At 34.8% G+C, this 18,387-nt stretch overlaps 1 protein-coding gene and 1 long non-coding RNA gene across 12 annotated transcripts in view; one reads left to right on the top strand and one right to left on the bottom strand.

The window, feature by feature from the left end:
* The window catches only part of LOC147026616 (uncharacterized), a 176,309-nt gene that overhangs the window by 98,139 nt on the left and 59,783 nt on the right, over positions 1-18,387 (bottom strand). For 7 of the 11 annotated variants that reach the window (XR_015058417.1, XR_015058418.1, XR_015058428.1 and 4 more), the window contains exon 1: positions 13,972-14,363. The exons of the other annotated variants lie outside the window; for them this stretch is intronic. This is a non-coding gene — a long non-coding RNA (uncharacterized LOC147026616). Of the gene's footprint in view, positions 1-13,971; positions 14,364-18,387 lie in introns of those variants that run through there. 11 annotated transcript variants of the gene reach the window in all.
* LOC147026615 (uncharacterized) overlaps positions 14,993-18,387 on the top strand; it is a 189,900-nt gene continuing 186,505 nt past the window's right edge. The window contains exon 1 of the mRNA XM_085882207.1: positions 14,993-15,221. Coding sequence (XP_085738333.1) covers positions 15,166-15,221 — 56 coding nt within the window. The 5' untranslated portion in view covers positions 14,993-15,165. The remainder of the gene's footprint in view (positions 15,222-18,387) is intronic.

Below are 18,387 nucleotides of genomic sequence, written 5' to 3'. Positions count from 1 at the left end.
CTCTTAAGGTACGATTAAAACGCACAACATCAACTGCCTTCCCTTCATTAAAGGTACTGTATAATGTAATACTGTTATTTTTTAGAAAATTCATAAATGTCTTGTTATAAAACTCTCTACCCTCATCAGTCCACAATTTCTTAGGTTTTCTCTTACTTTTATTAAATATCTGTTGAAAAGCTAACATAAGAGTATTACCTGTTTTGTTTTTTAAAGGGACAACCCACGCATATCTACTCCTCAAATCAATAACGGTTAAAGCATACTTGTACCCCTTATCATTATTGAGTTCAATCAAATCAGCAGACCAGATATAATCAACTTCCTTGGAATAAACTTTCCTTCTCTGAAACTTTGTGAATATTGGTTTATGTAATTCATCAGCTAATTGCTCTTCAGTCTTAATGGCATCATTAGAGCCTATAAGTTTTTTGAATTTCCAAGTCCAAGTTTCCAATTTAGCACTAATCATCTTCTTCACGATGAACCTATCAACTTTTCTCTCAAGGTTGGATTTTGTATCAGAGACAAATTATACAACATTTCTCTATCGGCTTCATGCTTTTCTTCCAACGTTGTGGTATTCCCATAATCAATATCGTGTCTCATGCACACACTTCATCAACTCTATTGATTGGTTTACTCCAGGATTTAGGATTGTCTGCCTCATCTAATCTTTTATCTAAGTTTGTGCCTGGACCACAGAAAGAATAACCTGGAAGATGTAATTCCCTGGTATTCCAGTAGTTGTAAATTTACTTCCTGATAAAAACTTTTGTATATCTCCTCCGAGTTTGTGTTTGGAGATAAATTGATTTTTTTTTGAACCACACACCGAACATATACCTTTTTGTATAACCCTGTTATTTTTACTTTTAATATATGAAATATTTTTAGTATTAGTTTTCTTTTTACATTTGAGACAATAACTCATTTATTTATGAGAAAATCTCCTGCAGAGTGCAAAAACCTTTTAGTTTCCAACATGCACATTTGAATCTTAATTTTTAAAACATAAAGAATCCTTAGAAATGCCTTCACTCTCTCCTCCATTTATTTAAGAAAAAACTTGAATTAAAATCCATATCTTGTCGATGCTAATAGTCTTGTCGAAAGTATTGCAAATAGACTTGTCAATTCTTTGTTTTCCTCCTCGGTGGGTTGAGTTATTTTCTGTAATACCACCAATCTTTTTTGAATCTCACTGGTTTCCATATTTTGATATTTATTCATTCTCTCTCTTTCCTCCCTCTCTCTCTTCTCTCTTTCCTCCCTCTCTCTATTCTCTCTTTCCTCCTTCTCTCTCTTCTCCTTTTCCTCCTTCTCTCTCTTCTCCTTTTCCTCCTTCTCTTTCTTCTCCCTCTCTCTATTCTCTCTTTCCTCCTCTCTCTCTTCTCCTTTTCCTCCTTCTCTCTCTTCTCCTTTTCCTCCTTCTCTCTCTTCTCCCTCTCTCTCTTCTCTCTTTCCTCCTTCTCTCTCTCTTCCCTCTCTTCTTCAACTCCTTCCTCATCCCTTACTATACTTGAATCGCTTACACCCCATAGAATATTATACATATATTCATCAGGATTTCTTGTTATTCCTGTATCCAAAATAATTTTTTTTTACAACAGGATACCAATAAAATTTCTTTTGAATTTCTAAAAGAGCCTTACCTTTTCTTAACCTTATAATTTTTTCATTATTTAACATTCTAATTAAATCTAAAGTTGTCGGTTTATCAACATCAGCATAATGCCAATCTTTTATTGAAAATACCTCATTCTTATGTTGTAGAACATATTTATTAAAATACCGAATACCCTTTTCTTGAAGGTATGCTTGAACACAGAAATGATAATTTTCTTGAAGCCTTCTTGCTGTCATTTATGTATTAGAAATATATGTTAGAATAATATTATGGCACGAAACACCTCCCCATCTTCCCATAGTTAAATCATTTTGTATTTCCTTACTTATTATATATAATCCTGTTTTTTCTGTTTTCATGAGATAAACAAGGGCAAAACCATTATTATATTTACCCTTATTAAATTCTTTTTATTTGTTGTTTACTAATCGTGGCTCCACAAAACTCATTCTCGATACCAAGTGGATAATATTCTCTTCCTTACGAGACTGATTTAATTGTTCCAGGTCTTCGAGGTTAATTTTAAATGACCAATTATACCCTAAATCATTCATATCATACCCCCATTGTTCTATTCTCATACAAACGATACGCCCTTCTTTATAAAAATTTATTTTAATTCGAACTGTGAATTTGTATGACCTGGAGATAATATCAACACTTCTGTATCTTTAGAATACACAGCCGTTTTATTTAAGTATATATATTGTGATAAATCGCTTAATCTCACCAAGTCATTCGCGTCAGTCGGGCTTGGATAATTTTTTAATTTATAAGCATTTTTCATGTTAATATTTTTGTTTATATTATATTTATGTCGCTCAGCCTGTGCCTTTGTGTAATAATTTGATAAATCAATATCCAGTTCTTGAGATACACCAAAGATAGAACCATCTTTACCAACATAAGTCATTTATATTAGATTAAAAATAATATCATAAAATTTTTTATTTTTGTTGAGTTGAAATAACACATATAGACATAATTGACCACAACACTTGGAATTTAATTCTTGGACTTGAAATGTTTGATAAACACCATTCTGTAAGAATTTTATGACTTCAACAGGTGGTGGAAGACCAAAACTATCAAAATAATATTTGTCTTGACTATTAAAAATACAAACCCAATGAGAACCGTTCCCTTCATTATCTTCTAAGTTCATAATAATATTCTTTGTATGTTTCTGACACATTTGTTAATTCATCTCTCATACAAATAACCACATTATGAATTTTTAATTTCTTACAATATTTGGCAAGTTGTAAATTTGATGTTGTATTCTTTCCAAATTCTTTCAACCACTCATCAATGCTCATTTATTTATTAGAAAGATATAATCCATTACCTCTTTTCGTTAATTTTACACCTGCTTGTGCTATAGAAGAAAGCATATCTCCAACTAACAATCTCGCTTTATCAGGCAGACCTTCAAGTTTTTCAGCAAAATCTACAATTACACCACTTCCACTAATTTGTTTCTCCAACTCTTTGTTATGTCTTTCCAATTCTTTTTGAGCCTGGAGTTGAGCCTTCCTTTCGTTGGCAGTTTTGACCGCTGTTGAAATACCACCCGTCAATGCTCCAACCGCACTTAAACCAGCAAATAAAGGAATTAGAAATGGGAGAAATCCTCCACTCGTCTCTCTTATTGAATATTTTTTCAACATTGGTTTTGTCATTTTAATTTTAAGTGAGCCAGTGTCATTCAAGATTTTAACCTGTTCTCTTGTGAGCAAAACATCAATTCTTACTGCTCCTTTTCTCTGAATTGTATTAACGTTAATCGTACAAGGCTTTTGATTTTGAACACAAGATGATAGTTTATGAAGATTGATTTGATTAACATATACCCCAGTTGGTACTTTGCCACTCATTTATTTAACAAAAAAATTATGTGAGACTAATCATCACACCATTATCTGTATTAATCTGCAATTCTGTTTCTTCCAAAAGCAAACAATATGTATCAACTTCTTCACTCTCTCCTCTTTCAATGTATAGGGAAGTATCCACTGATTAGACTTTATAGTTTCTTTTTGAGCGCTCAGGTCAAACGTATAGATTGTATACAAACTTTTAAATGCTGTCATATCTAAAATAGGTTCTTTATTTCCATTACTTTCACACACCTTTTGGTAAGACTTGTATGCTTCAGCAAAATCATTTTTTTCCCAATTAATTTCCAATCTATCTCGTGGATAAATGTTCCATCTAGAGAAACGCGAAGTTGTTTCACCTAGCATTATCACTCAATGCATTATTCTTATCAGTCGCAGTATCACCATCTGGCTTTTTAAAAATCATCCACAGATATCGTGGCTTTTCCTTCCAGAACACCCAAATTCCACGTGTAAGTAGTTTGATTGAGTTTAACGTGTTGACATCTTCTTTTGAGGTATGATACACTGAGTGGTTTTTTTGAGTTAAGTCTTCGATTCAACATCTCTTCTGTTTTAAGATTAGGAGTATATTCACTGATATACCAACTCATCTCCTCAATTACAAATTTATTCTGATCACTAAAAGCATTACCAACACCAAAAAGCAATCTATTTTCATTATCATTCCTTTGTAGTTGAAATCTAATTTTAAGACCATACAGAACTTTATCATAATCACAAAATCCAAATATACCTTTAAGAGGAACTGCCACAGTAAAACTATTTTCTGCTTTTGTATCATCATTATACATTCCTTTCCTTTGAATATATCCAGGGTCTGTGTTTGTTCCCGTTGACATATCAGGAATAAAACCTTCGACAGACCCCCTTTCCCATTCTATCACTGAATGTATAGAGTGTAAATTTCATCATTTCAGATACAGCAGAGACATAATCAACCGCTTCAACTTCTTGTGTTCCAATATACAATCGCACACTATCAAACATTTTCCAGAAGAAATCATTTACAAGTGTAGCGTTTGTGTTATTCCCAGCCTTAGTGAATTTAAATTTACACAACAAGAAACTTTCGGAGAGATTCAAATAGGTTTGTTGATTATTTATTTCAAAACTTTTTGTACCATTTGTATTCCAGTCTGTTCCAGTTATTGCATTTACCTTGAAGTAATCTTCTTTTTAGTGGAGTTTGAGATAATAATAGTATCATCCAAATCATAGATACTATCAATTGCTTCCATACTTGTATTTATTTAGGAAAAAAGATGTTAAAACTTTTGAAACCCTAATCCAAGTATTTGAATTATTTTTCTGTCGCTCTTGGGGGACAACTGAGTTTTTACCTTTCTTAATTTCTTTTATTGCTTGTAATTTATGAGATTCTTTCTGAGCATCTTTTATACTCTTTACAGCACCTGCTACATTTCCCACAGCAGAAGCAGTTGAACCAATTAGGTCTTTATGTTTAAGAATAGTTGAACCAATACCCATGAGAGTATCAATTATCCCATCTCCTCTAAATTGATGTCCAACACCCCTTTGTCTCTTAGGTTTATAGTATCCTCTACCAAGATACATACCTTCACCCTTGTAGTACGGGGAAAGGAACATCCCATCCCTGTAATTATTTTATATTTTCCCAACTCGTGCTTCCTCACAATAACCATCGTATTTATTTATTGAAAAACTTCACGTAGGTGAATTCTGATGGATATAACTTCTCCATTAAAAGAAATCACACGATTATCTTGGTCGGTTATCCTAAAATTTACTCTGTGTATGGTTTTTCCTGACACAGGTAGATAAACCAAATTTTTAGGCTCCATATTGAATTTATAACCAATTGGGGTTGAGTATGCGCTGAATGAAAATATTGTATTTGTTTTTAATCCATCATTATAAGCACCATCAATCAAATCACAGTGAATTAACACCGAATTTATTCCTGAGGATATTTGAATGACATTATCACTGTAAAACGTCCCATTAGTTTCAATCTTTTTGAGGAGAAACCTAATAACTCTCTAAATGAATTATCAATTGTGAAATCAACCTTGTAGTTATTTTTAACTTTAATCGTTGATTTTGAAGTATGTTTTTGAATGTTTATAACAATATTTTTTGGTTCATCACCCTGTTCTTTCATAAGACGAGCAATTTCGGAAGATATTTGAGAAATCTCGTATGCTCCGGTGAGACTGTTATCGTTTTGTATCCACTTCCCGGATTATAACTAAACTTGTCATTTTTCTCGGTTATATTAAATAAGGTATTATAAGTCTCCATGGACAATAAAGATGCCTCATATTCTTTTGTTGTGTCAAGTTGTAGTGGGTATGGGAATGAAGATGTGTGGTCGCTTGTTGTGAAATTAAAACTCAGGATTGTGCTTCTCATCTTATTTAATATGAGATAAAATGTCTTTATATTGAGATTTATTAATTATTTTCATGTTCATCAACTGGTCTAAAATGGCTGATGCTTCATTAAAACAATTGTTATTTCCAGCCTTCTTACTGCCGAACAACAATAACAGTCTATTAACTAATTGCGATGGGTCATTTGGAAGAAAACTAATACCTGAACCAAGGATACTTAAAGCCTGAATAATGTGTTTCTCCTTCTCATTCTTCCTACTTTTACCAGAAAGAATAACCTTATAATTTAGAGTGTTCAGCAAATCAATATATACTCTATCATTATTTTCCATATCCAATGGTTTATCAATATACTTTGATTCATCCCTCACAGTTGAACCTTGCCTTCCATCTTTTGTGAGAAGAAACATTAATCTCGGAGTTAGTTTAACAGGGGGTTGAGCAGAACTTAAGAACCTTAATTCATCATTAAATATCAATACCTTTTCTTGAACAAGAAGAAATATTGCTGGTTGTTCTGTTGGAATGAGTCCTGCTTTGGTTTTTGAATCCGCTGAATATTCATTGTTTTGAACAGCATTCACAATATAATCAGAGGGTTGCTTAATCTCTTCCAGTTGTTGAAATAACCCTTCATCATCATATTCTACTTCTCCTAAATGCTCTAATTCTTCCTCCGTCATTTGACAGAAATCTTTTAACATTTGAATCTTTCTAGAGCTATATTCTCCTGTCACAACTGTGGAAACATCTTTCATTTTGTCTTCGGAAGTTTTTAAAAGTCGTTTAAAAAATTTCTCTTGTTTTTTTTCAAATGCTTCTTCTCGCCTGCGTTAGTTTCTGTCTGCGTTTCTTCTTTATGTCTTCCTGTTGTTTTACAACTTTTGAAACCAACTCTTGATGTTCCTTAAATCTTCTTGCTCTTTCTTTTGTATCCATTTATTTATTGTAAAATATCATTTAATGAATTGTAAAGATCAACAGGGAAATTTTCCTTTTCTTCATCATTCAAGTAGATGTGTTCAAATAAATCCTTTTCTTTAAATATTTCATCAAATTCTTTATTAACATTAATGCGAGTTGTAATTTCTTCTTCACTAATCCTTGCATCTCTGCTTTTCATACGCTTGTGTTGAGTTTCTTCATCAACATCAAAACCGAATGATAAAATCTTCACTCCGCTCAGATATTTAATAATTTGTCTCGTTCCTTCTGGATTAGTTTCTAATATCCCAACACCACCAGATTTTAGTTTCTTTAACTCACTCTTACAATGTGAATATTTTGTTGTACCAAGAGAAACCTCCTCAAATATTTGTCCTTCATTCCTCAATCGCATATGTTCCTCCACTGAAATATAGTGATAATCTTCACCTTTTACTTCTCCAGGTCTTATTACTCTAGTTGTTGTTGATACAATGCGTATCACGTGGTGTTTTTAAGTAAATTTACAATATTCTCATTTGTACTACACAAGAACCTTGATTTATGAAAGTTTTTTCCAGAAGCAGATTTACCCACAAGATTTATAATAATAGTTGTCATTTATATATGTAATTGTTTATAAAACAAAAAAATATATCCCTTAATATCTCATCTTGTTTCACAACAATATATTTATATTTTTCAGTCGCAGTGCTTCATATAATCCTCAAATTTCTTTACTACATAATGTAGAACAATTATCTCTCCAAAAATTATTGATATCTATTGAATTTAACTTGAATAAAATAAAAGTATTAGCATTGTTTCTGATGGAACGACGAGGAAGTTGAAAGTACGATTGACTAAGATAAATACAATTACAAGAAGAATGTCTCCCTCTTGTGTAGTAGCTGTCCATTACCGTTTGGTTTCTCTCATTAACACAATCATCAAAGATAACGAGGTTCTTTTTTGATTTATCCAAATCTTGGGGAGACGGTATATCATCCGTATTATCACTAAGAATACAAGTTATAAGATTTGATTTCTTTTTACATCTCTGTGTATCACAAAATAGTTGAATTATATCTTCAATGTTATAATCATTTAGGTTTTTTTGACGTTTAAATAAACCTATTATATCTTCTTTTGAAGACCAGCATTAAAACCTTGTGAGAGTAGTTGATACTCTGGTTGAAAACTCGACTTTGTGAAAATTATTAAATTATCATAATCTAAAAAGTTGGGAGTGAGGAGCATTTTTAAAAGTAAGCAGGTTTTTCCACATCCACTTGAACCAACTATGAGACATCTTAATGAATTTGGGAGATTTTTATGGTTGTTAAATTTTATCTTATTTTCCCAAATAGGTAAAAAATCATTCATTTATATATTTGAAAAACAGGTTATTTAATTTATTATTGGCTTTTTTAGAAACTCTATATTTTATCCTAAGTTCAGGTTTAATTTCAAGATAATCCATTATTTTATTTATACAATATCTTGTGTTGATATTTCCCTGAAAATTACATCCATGAATAATATACAACAACAATCCTTTGAACATTTCTCGTATACGTGCTCAGTTTCTTCCCTTGTAAGGAAAGGTGTGTTATCATCCTCATACTTTACATTCATTTCTCTAATCAATCTTGTAAAGTAATTCATTTTTGGTGTAAATCTAAAAGAATTATTTTCCTTTTTATATTTTTTTATTATCATTAATTAGAAGATAATCACAGAATATACATTGTTTATAGGCTTTTGACTCTGTGTTTAATCCCCGTCTTTCACACGCAGGACAATTCTCAAATTTGTCATATGGAGAATCAGGAAAGTCTAGCATATTTATAAAGTAAAACTTTACTTAAACTGAAATTCATCTATACTTTCAGTTGTATATTACCATCGATATCGATATACTTTTTTCATTATCAGATTCAACGACAACATTTTTTATATTAAAGGTAATTTTAAAATTATCGTTAACTACTATTGAACGAAATGTCATTTCACCTGATATATTAACATCCTTTATTTCATCAAGATTTACATCTTTAGGGTTGTTGAAAAAATACAAATTTCTCCTTGCATATTACAGATGGTCTTATCTTTTCTTTCTAAAGCTTCATCCATAAGGTTTTTGTTCTTTGATACTTTTTCTTGTTTCATTGCTTTTTCTAGTTTTGAATATATTACTAGAAGGAGAGGAGAAACTTTTGTTAGAGATACTTTAATTGATGTTCTACCAGGTATACTAAAAGCCCTTCCACTGAAGGAAATTGAAGAACTCATATTATTTACCATAATAGTTTTTATCCAATAGTTGTTATATTTATCTTTGTTCAATTTTACATCCTTGACATATTTCTCAGTATCTTTACCAGATGAAGAGATTGATTGAAACTTGTCTTTTGTGTCTTGAAACATTGTATTTATTAAGTGAAAAAGTTGGAGGATAAAATGTTTTTAAGCACAGATTCACCTATAAATTAAACGAAATTTTCATCAAGAAAATTTTAGTTCAAGCAAAGTTTTATTCTATAAATATGGTGAATACAACGTACTGCGATGTTTGTAATCACGAATATAAACATTATAGAAAACACCTCCGAACCAACAAACACACATTTAATCTATTTCATCAAATATCTCCTCTTGAGTTGGAAAGAAAACATTGTGATATCTGTTCAAAGGATGTTTTGAAGAGTAGTTATAATCAACATCTTCAATCACAAAAACACAAAAAAAAATGAGTTTAAAGTAAAGGGAGACTATTATATTAAAAACACTGATGAGGCATTTAAAGGGCATATAAAAATAAGGATTTTTCAATTTGGAGAACCCGGTCCATCATCAATAGCTGAATCAATTGAAATAGTGAAACCCGATGTTGAAAAAAATTTATTAAAAAAGACATTAAAAGAAATAAAAACTTTAAAGTTTTATATGGGAGTGAAAATGAATATGAAAAGACAAGATGAAGAACAAACTCCTTATATGAGAACAGATCTTCATTTTATAACATCATTTCAAGATTTTTTTGAATAGTGGGGTTTATGAAGAACTATCAAGACAAGAGGAGGATGTTGATAATACAGTGGTAGGAAGTGGATTCAATATTAAAAAATCATCTTTTAGATATACACATTCTAAAATCAAACCCTCTTAAAGCTTCTTCTTATATTGAATTACCAAAAGAAATAAAACTAAAGCAGGCAGTTGTTAATATTAAGAACAATGATAATAAATGTTTTCTCTGGTCTGTTCTTGCTCACTTACATCCACCAAAATGTAATTCAGAACGAGTAAAACAACATATCAAATATCACAATACTTTGGACATTAAAGATTTTAAATTCCCAATGCCACTAACAGATATTCCTAAATTTGAGAAAAAGAATAATCTTTCTATTAATGTATATGGATTAACGGATACAAACAAAGTTCAAATATTAAAAATTTCAAACAACTATAAAAATGAAGAAACACACATTGACCTTTTATATTTTAGTGTTGGAAAGAATTCACATTACACATACATCAATAATTTATCAAGATTAATCTCTTCTCAGGTATTCAGAACAGCAAACAAAATATATCCTTGTAAGCGATGTCTTAATTCATTTCATACAAAAGAACGATTAGAACAACATTCAAAATATTGTAGTAATCATAAATCAGCTGTAATTACAATGCCTAAACCTGGTGAAAAGATTTATTTTGAAGATTATAATAAATCTATCATGCACCCATTTGTGATATACGCTGATTTTGAATGTATCCTTAAAAAGATAAATACTGCTTCTCCTAATCCAAAAGAACCATATACAAATAAATATCAAAAACATATTCCTTGTGGTTTTTGTTATTATATCAAATCATCTGTTGGAGAAAAGTATAACAAACTTGAACATTATCGTGGAAAAAATGCTTCACAAGAGTTTGTAAAACGATTAGAAAAGGATTGTATAAGACTCACTAAATTAATGAAAGAAACAAATGAACCGATGAAATTAACCAAAGAAGAAAAATTAGAATTTAGAATGAACAATATCTGTCATATTTGTGAGGGGGAAATTAAGGAGTTTAAAGTTAGAGACCATTGTCATCTTACTGGTAAATATAGAGGTCCCGCTCATTCCTGTTGTAATCTTAATTATAAATTACCTTCTTTTATTCCAGTCTTTCTTCACAACAGCGCCAACTATGATACACATCTATTTATAAATGAACTTTCAAAAACACCAGGGAATATTTCTGCTATAACAAACACAAGTCAAAAGTATATTTCATTTTCAAAAATGATATTCACAAAACCTATAACTCGTATTAGGTTTTTAGATTCTTACAAGTTTATGGGAACACCACTAGCCTACCTCGCATCAAATCTAAGCTCCACGGACTCTTTCCAAATCTTAATTCATTCTTTCCAAAAGAGGAAATTCTCACTAAAGAGGAAATTCAGATTAAAGATGAAATTCTGATTAAAGAAGGAATTCTTACGAGAGAGGAAATTCAAACAAGGAATGAAATTCAAAGTAAAGAGAAAATTCTTACAAGTAAGGGAATTTATCCTTATGATTATATGGATTCATTTATGAGATTTAAAGAAACACAACTTCCTTCAAAAGAAAGTTTCTATAATAACCTTTATGAAGAAGAGATAAGTGATAAGGAATATAAACACGCACAAGAAATATGGAAAATATTTAAGATAAAGAACCTTGAGAATATCACGATTTATATCTAAAAACAGATGTTTTATTGTTAGCTGATGTGTTTGAAGCTTTTAGATCACTCTGTCATAATAAAAATTGTTATGGGTTAGATCCTGCCCACTATTTCACAGCTCCTGGTTTAGCTTGGAGTGCAATGTTGAAAATGACAAAACAAGATATAGATTTAATCAGTGATGTGGATATGCTTTTGATGATTGAGAAGTCCAAGAGAGGTGGAATATCACAAGTATGTTCAAAAAGATATGCTAAAGCAAATAATAAATATCTCCCAAATTATGATAGTGAAAAAGATAGTAATTATTTGATGTATTTTGATGCTAATAATTTGTATGGATGGGCAATGTCTCAATCTCTACCTTATGGTAAATTAGAGTGGGTGGAAGAAAAGAATTATGAAAAGGCTTTGATGAATATTGTTATTTCTTCTCAAGAGGAATTGAATGACGAAGAAGAAGGTTATTATTTTGAAGTTGATTTGAGGTACCCGAGTGATCTTCATAATAAGCATAAAGATCTTCCTTTTGCATGTGAGAAAGAAACTCCAAAGAAAGAATGGTTAAGTGATTATCATAAAAGTTTTAATATTAAAGGTAAATCAACAGAAAAGTTATTAACAACATTCTATGATAAAGAGGGATATGTTTTGCATCAGAGAAGCTTAAAACAGTTTTTGAGAGAAGGATTGAGAGTAGCTAAAATTCATAGAGTTTTAAAATTTAAACAAAGTCCTTGGGTGAAAAAGTATATTCAATTCAATACAGATATGAGAGCAAATACAAAAGTAAAATTTGAAGGGGACTTTTATAAATTAATGAATAATGCTGTATTTGGAAAGACTATGGAAAATGTTAGAAACAGGCAAAACATTAGATTCGCAACATCTTGGAAAGAAGCTTCGAGATTGATAAATAAACCAAGTTTTGAGAGAGAAGAGGTTTTTTCAGAGAACTTTTCTGCAATTCATATGAAAAGGAAAGTATTGTAATGGATAAACCAATTTATATTGGAACAGCAGTTCTTGATTTATCAAAGATATTGATGTATGATTATTTGTATAATGACTTAAAGAAAGAGTATGGTGAAAATGTTTCATTGTTGTATATGGATACTGATAGTTTTATCCTAGATATAAAAACTGATGATGTTTATGAAGATATGAAGAAAAATATTGGAGTATATGATACAAGTAATTTCAGCAAGAAGAGTGAGTTATTTTCCAAAAAGAATGAAAAGGTTATTGGTAAGTTTAAGGATGAGTTGGGTGGAAAAGTAATGAGTGAGTTTATTGGATTGAGAGCAAAGGCATATGCTTATAAGTATGGTGAACAGATTGATAAGAGGTTAAAGGGAATAAAGAAATATGTAATAAAGAAATCAATAACTTTTAGAAATTATTATAATTGTTTGATGAATAAGAAAGAAGAATATAGGAAAATGAATACAATAAGAAGTTATAAACATAACATATATAGTGAAGAAGTAAATAAAAAGGCATTAGGAGCCTTTGATGATAAGAGATTTATTTTAGATAATGGAATAGATTGTGTTCCATATGGATATTGTATGATAGAGTGTATAAAATAGATTATGTTTTAACGATGGGAAGATGGGTTAGGGTTTTTAAGGGCTACCGCCGCTGTTTTTTCACAATATATAAATGGTTAAACCAAGTATTAATCAAACTAAAGAGTGGAGAAAAATCTCAGTCTTGGTATATAAATGGAAAACATAATGAATGTGAAAAATATCAAATAAGTCTTATTGAAAAAATAACTAAAACAAAGGTAAATAAAACAAATAAGCGAATTAATTTAAAAACTAGTAAGTTAGAGGATGTAAAGAAAAAAATGAATATCCTTGAATGGACTGAAAACTTTGATGGTTATCAATTGAACAATGAAAAAACAATTTACTATAATCTCAAAATGATATGTGGCTCAGGAGGTGGTCAAACAAGAGCATTAAGAGAAGTTTATCATTTCGTAATGGCACAAAAGGGGTATCTTAAAAAATATAAAGATTCAAATGTTTTGTTTGTCAATATTTTAGATGGGGATTATTGTGCAAAGAAAATTAAACTATTGAAGGAATTTGAGAATGAACAAATCTTTATAGGTTCAATGAGTGAGCTGTTCAATTCAATGAGGTTCAACCTCCAAGTTAAAAGGGGAGACAAATAAATATACCTTGGGATAAAAAGGGGATTTATTTTTAGGGAAAAAAAATATAAATCGCTGAAAATCCCCCATTCATTTACATGGGGAAAAGTGAGCCAGAATCAGTATTCTTACCCTACTGACATTTATAAGCATTGCAACGTACCGAGCGATTCGTAGCTATGATGAACAAGGCATTCGATAGTATGAGTGAGGAAGGTGAAAACAAAACAACTTCACCGTTAATAAATCGTTGTGGCCTGTTCCAAGTCAAGGCGTGGTTGAGTAGGCCAAAAAAAACATGGCGGTTTCAGATCCCAGCGAGGTTACCTTGGATACGCCTTAAGACCCCGTAGACTGGAGTCGAGTGGTGACCGAGGATGCGCCTGATAAAGGATTTAATTAAATAAGGCCGTTAATTATGTTAAAAAAATAGATGTTTTAATTAACCCAAACATCCAATTTTCACTCTTGTACTTCCTTGGAGTTTTCATCGGATGTATGCAAAGTTTCAGGCTGCTCGGTTTCATGGTTTTGGAGTTTGCATATGGCAGCAACCATTTATTGGAGCACAGCTGTGCCCCTCTTCCAGCACACTGATACTCATTTCGATGACTTCAGAAGGATGACAGGTTGAGTCAACCCCTCCTTGGTGTTAATTCAGTATCCTTAAGCAGCCGACGACCCTTGACCTCAGGCCACGAGGATCCCAAGCCGAACGAAGCATGAAACGTCAGTTTTATTTATTATTTTTCCACTGCATATAACTATTGATAATAATTATGAGTAAGGTTTTTTTTTAACTACTTATCGATGCAGTTCTTCGATATCGAAAAATAAAAAAAGGACTCCGTTTTTCAGATGTATGTTCAGTAACCAAGCTTCTCGTAGAGCGCTCGTTAAGTGGCTTAAGCACTCAAGAAAGCACTCCGTTCGAGACCTTCGATAAGGAACGGATAGCTTGGCAAGCGCTCGCCACCGCTTGGAAGTTCTGAACACCCTTGCAGCACTCTTGTCTCGAACTCGATCATTTTAAAATCTTTTCGAACATCCGCAAAAGTTAGAATTGTGTTTCATAGACAGATTAAAAGGGTAAAATAAGTTAAATAATTTACAGATTAATCGTTTTTCATTGAAAACGCAATCGTATCGATCAAAGAACTTAAAATCAACAATTACATGCTGACGAAGAAGAAGAAGTATAAGAAGAAGAAGATTCGTGACTGTCGAGGGAGAGCTGCCTCCTCCCACCAGCCACAACAAACACCCTCGCGCCATACTCCCGGCATGCAAAGCGCTCGGCGCGCGAAGTGAACACCATGGCGATGGGTTTGCGCTCAGTGACTTTTGAGCGCTAACTAGTCCAAGTCAGACGAACAACTTATCGAGGGAGGTTCGCTCGAGGGCTCGCGATCCTTGCGCGTCGCCGCAGCGATGGATTCGCTCGCTGTCGAAGACGATCCGACTCTTCCTGTGGACTTTCACGGAAGGTATCGGGGGGGAGCGGGAGGTGCGGCCGTTACGGGGATTGTTTTTGAATTAGCGAATCACGTGGGAGACGGACAGGCCCTTCACAACTTCTTTCCAACCTGTCCCCAAGTCCTCCATCCTGTAATGAGCGCACTGCAGCGGACGAGGTGTTGAGGTATCTCGACGTCGGGGCTCACACGCCACGGAACTCCGTGAAGGTCTCAAAACGTCTCAAACTTCTCGAGGAATACAAAACCATTAACTTTTAACCTCGGTAATGCACGTGTGACCCCTTGTGTTAACGCGCCATTTGAAAAGCGAAGCCCATGTTGTCATGGAAACCCTGACACGTGCTGAGTGTACTGAATGTATTCATATGGTGAAACCCCAGGAATGGTGGGTGTGCCGACTCGGCGCGGGTTCTTTTTTTTTTTTTTTTTTTTTTTTTTTTTTTTTTGTATACCTTGGTCGAGGCTCGTATGAGAGCTAACACACAACTCACAGCAAGGAGGCATGAGACAAGAGGGGTGGGAGTGGGAGGGACAAAACATTGGGGAACAGACACAGGTGAACTGTGGAAGGGAGAGGGATGGGGATGGGACGGGGAACATGGCGAGGAGAAGATGGACATTACAGGGACTTTCAGGAAGGAAAGCAGGAGAATTGAAGGAAGTGGGCTTGGGTGGATTATCGGGGGTAGAAAAGATCGAGGATTTGGATGGGGGAAGATAAGAGGTGGTGGTGAACAGCTGTTTTGAAAGCCTGGAGGGAAGAATGGGAAAGAATAGAGTGAGGAAGTTTATTCCAAAGGCGGGAAAAAGAGGAATGAAAGAGTGAAGATGAGCAGTGATTCGTGATTTTGGTAGTTTTACCAGAAGGGGGTTGTTGGCGGACCTTGAGCGCCCTGTGGAAATGTGGTTGGGACAAATCGCAGAGAGAGCAGGGGGGGCAAGGCTGGAGAGGAGTCGGTAGAAGACAGAAAGACCACCGACCAACCTGTGGTGATTGAGTGAGAGGCCCAAAGACTCAGCTTCATTGCGGGAGATGCCAATGATCTTAAAAGCCCTGGTTTCGACAGCGTGAAGTCGAGAAAGGTGGAAGGCAGGAGCACCAGCCCAGAGGGGAGAGCAGTACTCCATCAGGCTACGGACAAAAGCTTTGTAAGTAGTCAGGAGCTCAAGAGGGCCGAGGAAGGACTTTGCACGACGGAGGATTCCCAGTCGGCGACTGGCTTTTGAGGCGAGGTTGGAAATGTGACTTTCCCAGGAAAGGTCATGGCAGATAGTGAGACCCAGAAGCTTGAAAGAAAAGACTTCTTCCAGAGGATTGTTGAGAAAGTGGATGGGGGGTTTTGTAAACGGTCCTTTCGAAGAGACATAGTGAGAGTGTGAGATTTGTGTGGATTGAAAGACATGTTCCACGTGTTGGACCAGTTTGTGATTTTATCCAGATCTGCAGTGAGCGAAGAAGCTGCTGCTTGCCGGTCTGAGGGATGACAGATGGTACGGCAGAGGGTGGAGTCATCGGCAAAGAGAAATAGAGGATTTTCCAGAGAGTCCGAGAGATCATTGATGAAAACCAGAAAAAGAACAGGGCCCAGAACGCTACCTTGAGGAACTCCAGCCTGCACAGGAAGAGGGGATGAAAGAACTCCATTTAGGGCCACACGTTGACTGCGACAGGAGAGGAAGTCTGCGAGCCATGAGTGGAGATGGCCTTGAATACCATGGGAAGAGAGTTTGGTGAGTAGGGCAGGGTGCCAGACTGTGTCAAAAGCACGTGATATGTCCAGGGATACGGCTCGGATTTCCTGTCTGGCATTGAGGACCTCCATCCATTGATGGGAGAGCAGTAGCAGCATATCCAGGGTAGAGTGACCTGGTCTGAAACCAAATTGATGATTGGAAATCAAGCCATTGGAGAAGAAATCAAGCCATTCTTATCGTTGTTTGGTCATCATTGTACTCGAGCAAATGCATTTTGATGTTATGTGCCGTGATTTCAGATGATGATGGTGGGGGGTTAAATATCGGGGGGGGGGGGGGTACACGTCGTCATGGTAACGAGTCATGACGGATCCATCGGTGTCCACTCGTACCTTCACAAGACGCCAAGTAATCCCGAGGAAACCTTCGATCTTCTCTCTCTCTCTCTCTCTCTCTCTCTCTCTCTCTCTCTCTCTCTCTCTCTCTCTCTCTCTCTCTCTCTCTCTCTCTCTCTCTCTCTCTCTCTCTCTCTCTCTCTCTCTCTCTCTCTCTCTCTCTCTCTCTCTCTCTCTCTCTCTCTCTCTCTCTCTCTCTCTCTGTCTCTCTCTCTCTCTCTCTCTCTCTCTCTCTCTCTCTCTCTCTCTCTCTCTCTCCTCTCTCTCTCTCTCTCTCCTCTCTCTCTCTCTCTCTCTCCCTCTCTCTCTCTCTCTCTCCTCTCTCTCTCTCTCTCTCTCTCTCTCTCTCTCTCTCTCTCTCTCTCTCTCTCCCATGTCCATTGACTTGAGACCCCCCTTCCTCGTCAGCATCCTGGGTGTTGAAGGAGTAATGGTAGTGTTGTGGAACCTTTTCTTTCTGTCGATGAAAACCACGAGGAGGCTGCTCAATGTCTGGGATTCCCAGATGGATGTGAGTCGGGGAGAGTGAAAAAGGAAGAAGACGAGCCGGGAGGCGATGATGGTTCGCGGGCATTATTGAGGAAGCCCTACCGTAAAAACCTATCTCTTCCATCAAAATTGACCAAATCAAATCGGATTTTTGATATGTTGTACGTATGGACATTACGCACAGCTTCCAGGAAATGAAATTGCGAGAAAAAAAGAAAAATAAATAAAACGTTCAAGTGGGCGTGGCTCCGCCCACAAGGGGCATGGGACGCCCCTCATACAAAAAGACACAACTAGACCATGATATCCCGCTTGTGTCCAAGTTTCATCAAGATCGCATCAAACGTCACGGAGCTATGCTCTGGAGAGAGCCACAAACAGACAGACACACAGACACAACGAAAATAGTGGTCACTGCTGGCGCCCACGAACCAAAAAATAAATAAAAAGTTCAAGTGGGCGTGGCTCCACCCACAAGGGGCGTGGGGCGCCCCTCATACAAAAAGACACAACTAGACCATGATATCTAGCTTGTGTCCAAGTTTCATCAAGATCGCATCAAACGTCACGGAGCTATGCTCTGGAGAGAGAGTCAC

The sequence above is a fragment of the Eptatretus burgeri genome, chromosome 5 (genome assembly GCF_056783735.1).
Source record: "Eptatretus burgeri isolate ZD-2024b chromosome 5, Ebu_testis_v1, whole genome shotgun sequence".
In the NCBI taxonomy this organism is placed as follows: Eukaryota; Metazoa; Chordata; class Myxini; order Myxiniformes; family Myxinidae; genus Eptatretus; species Eptatretus burgeri.
Note: the sequence above shows the minus strand (reverse complement) of the source record. Positions and strands in the feature narration are given on the sequence as shown.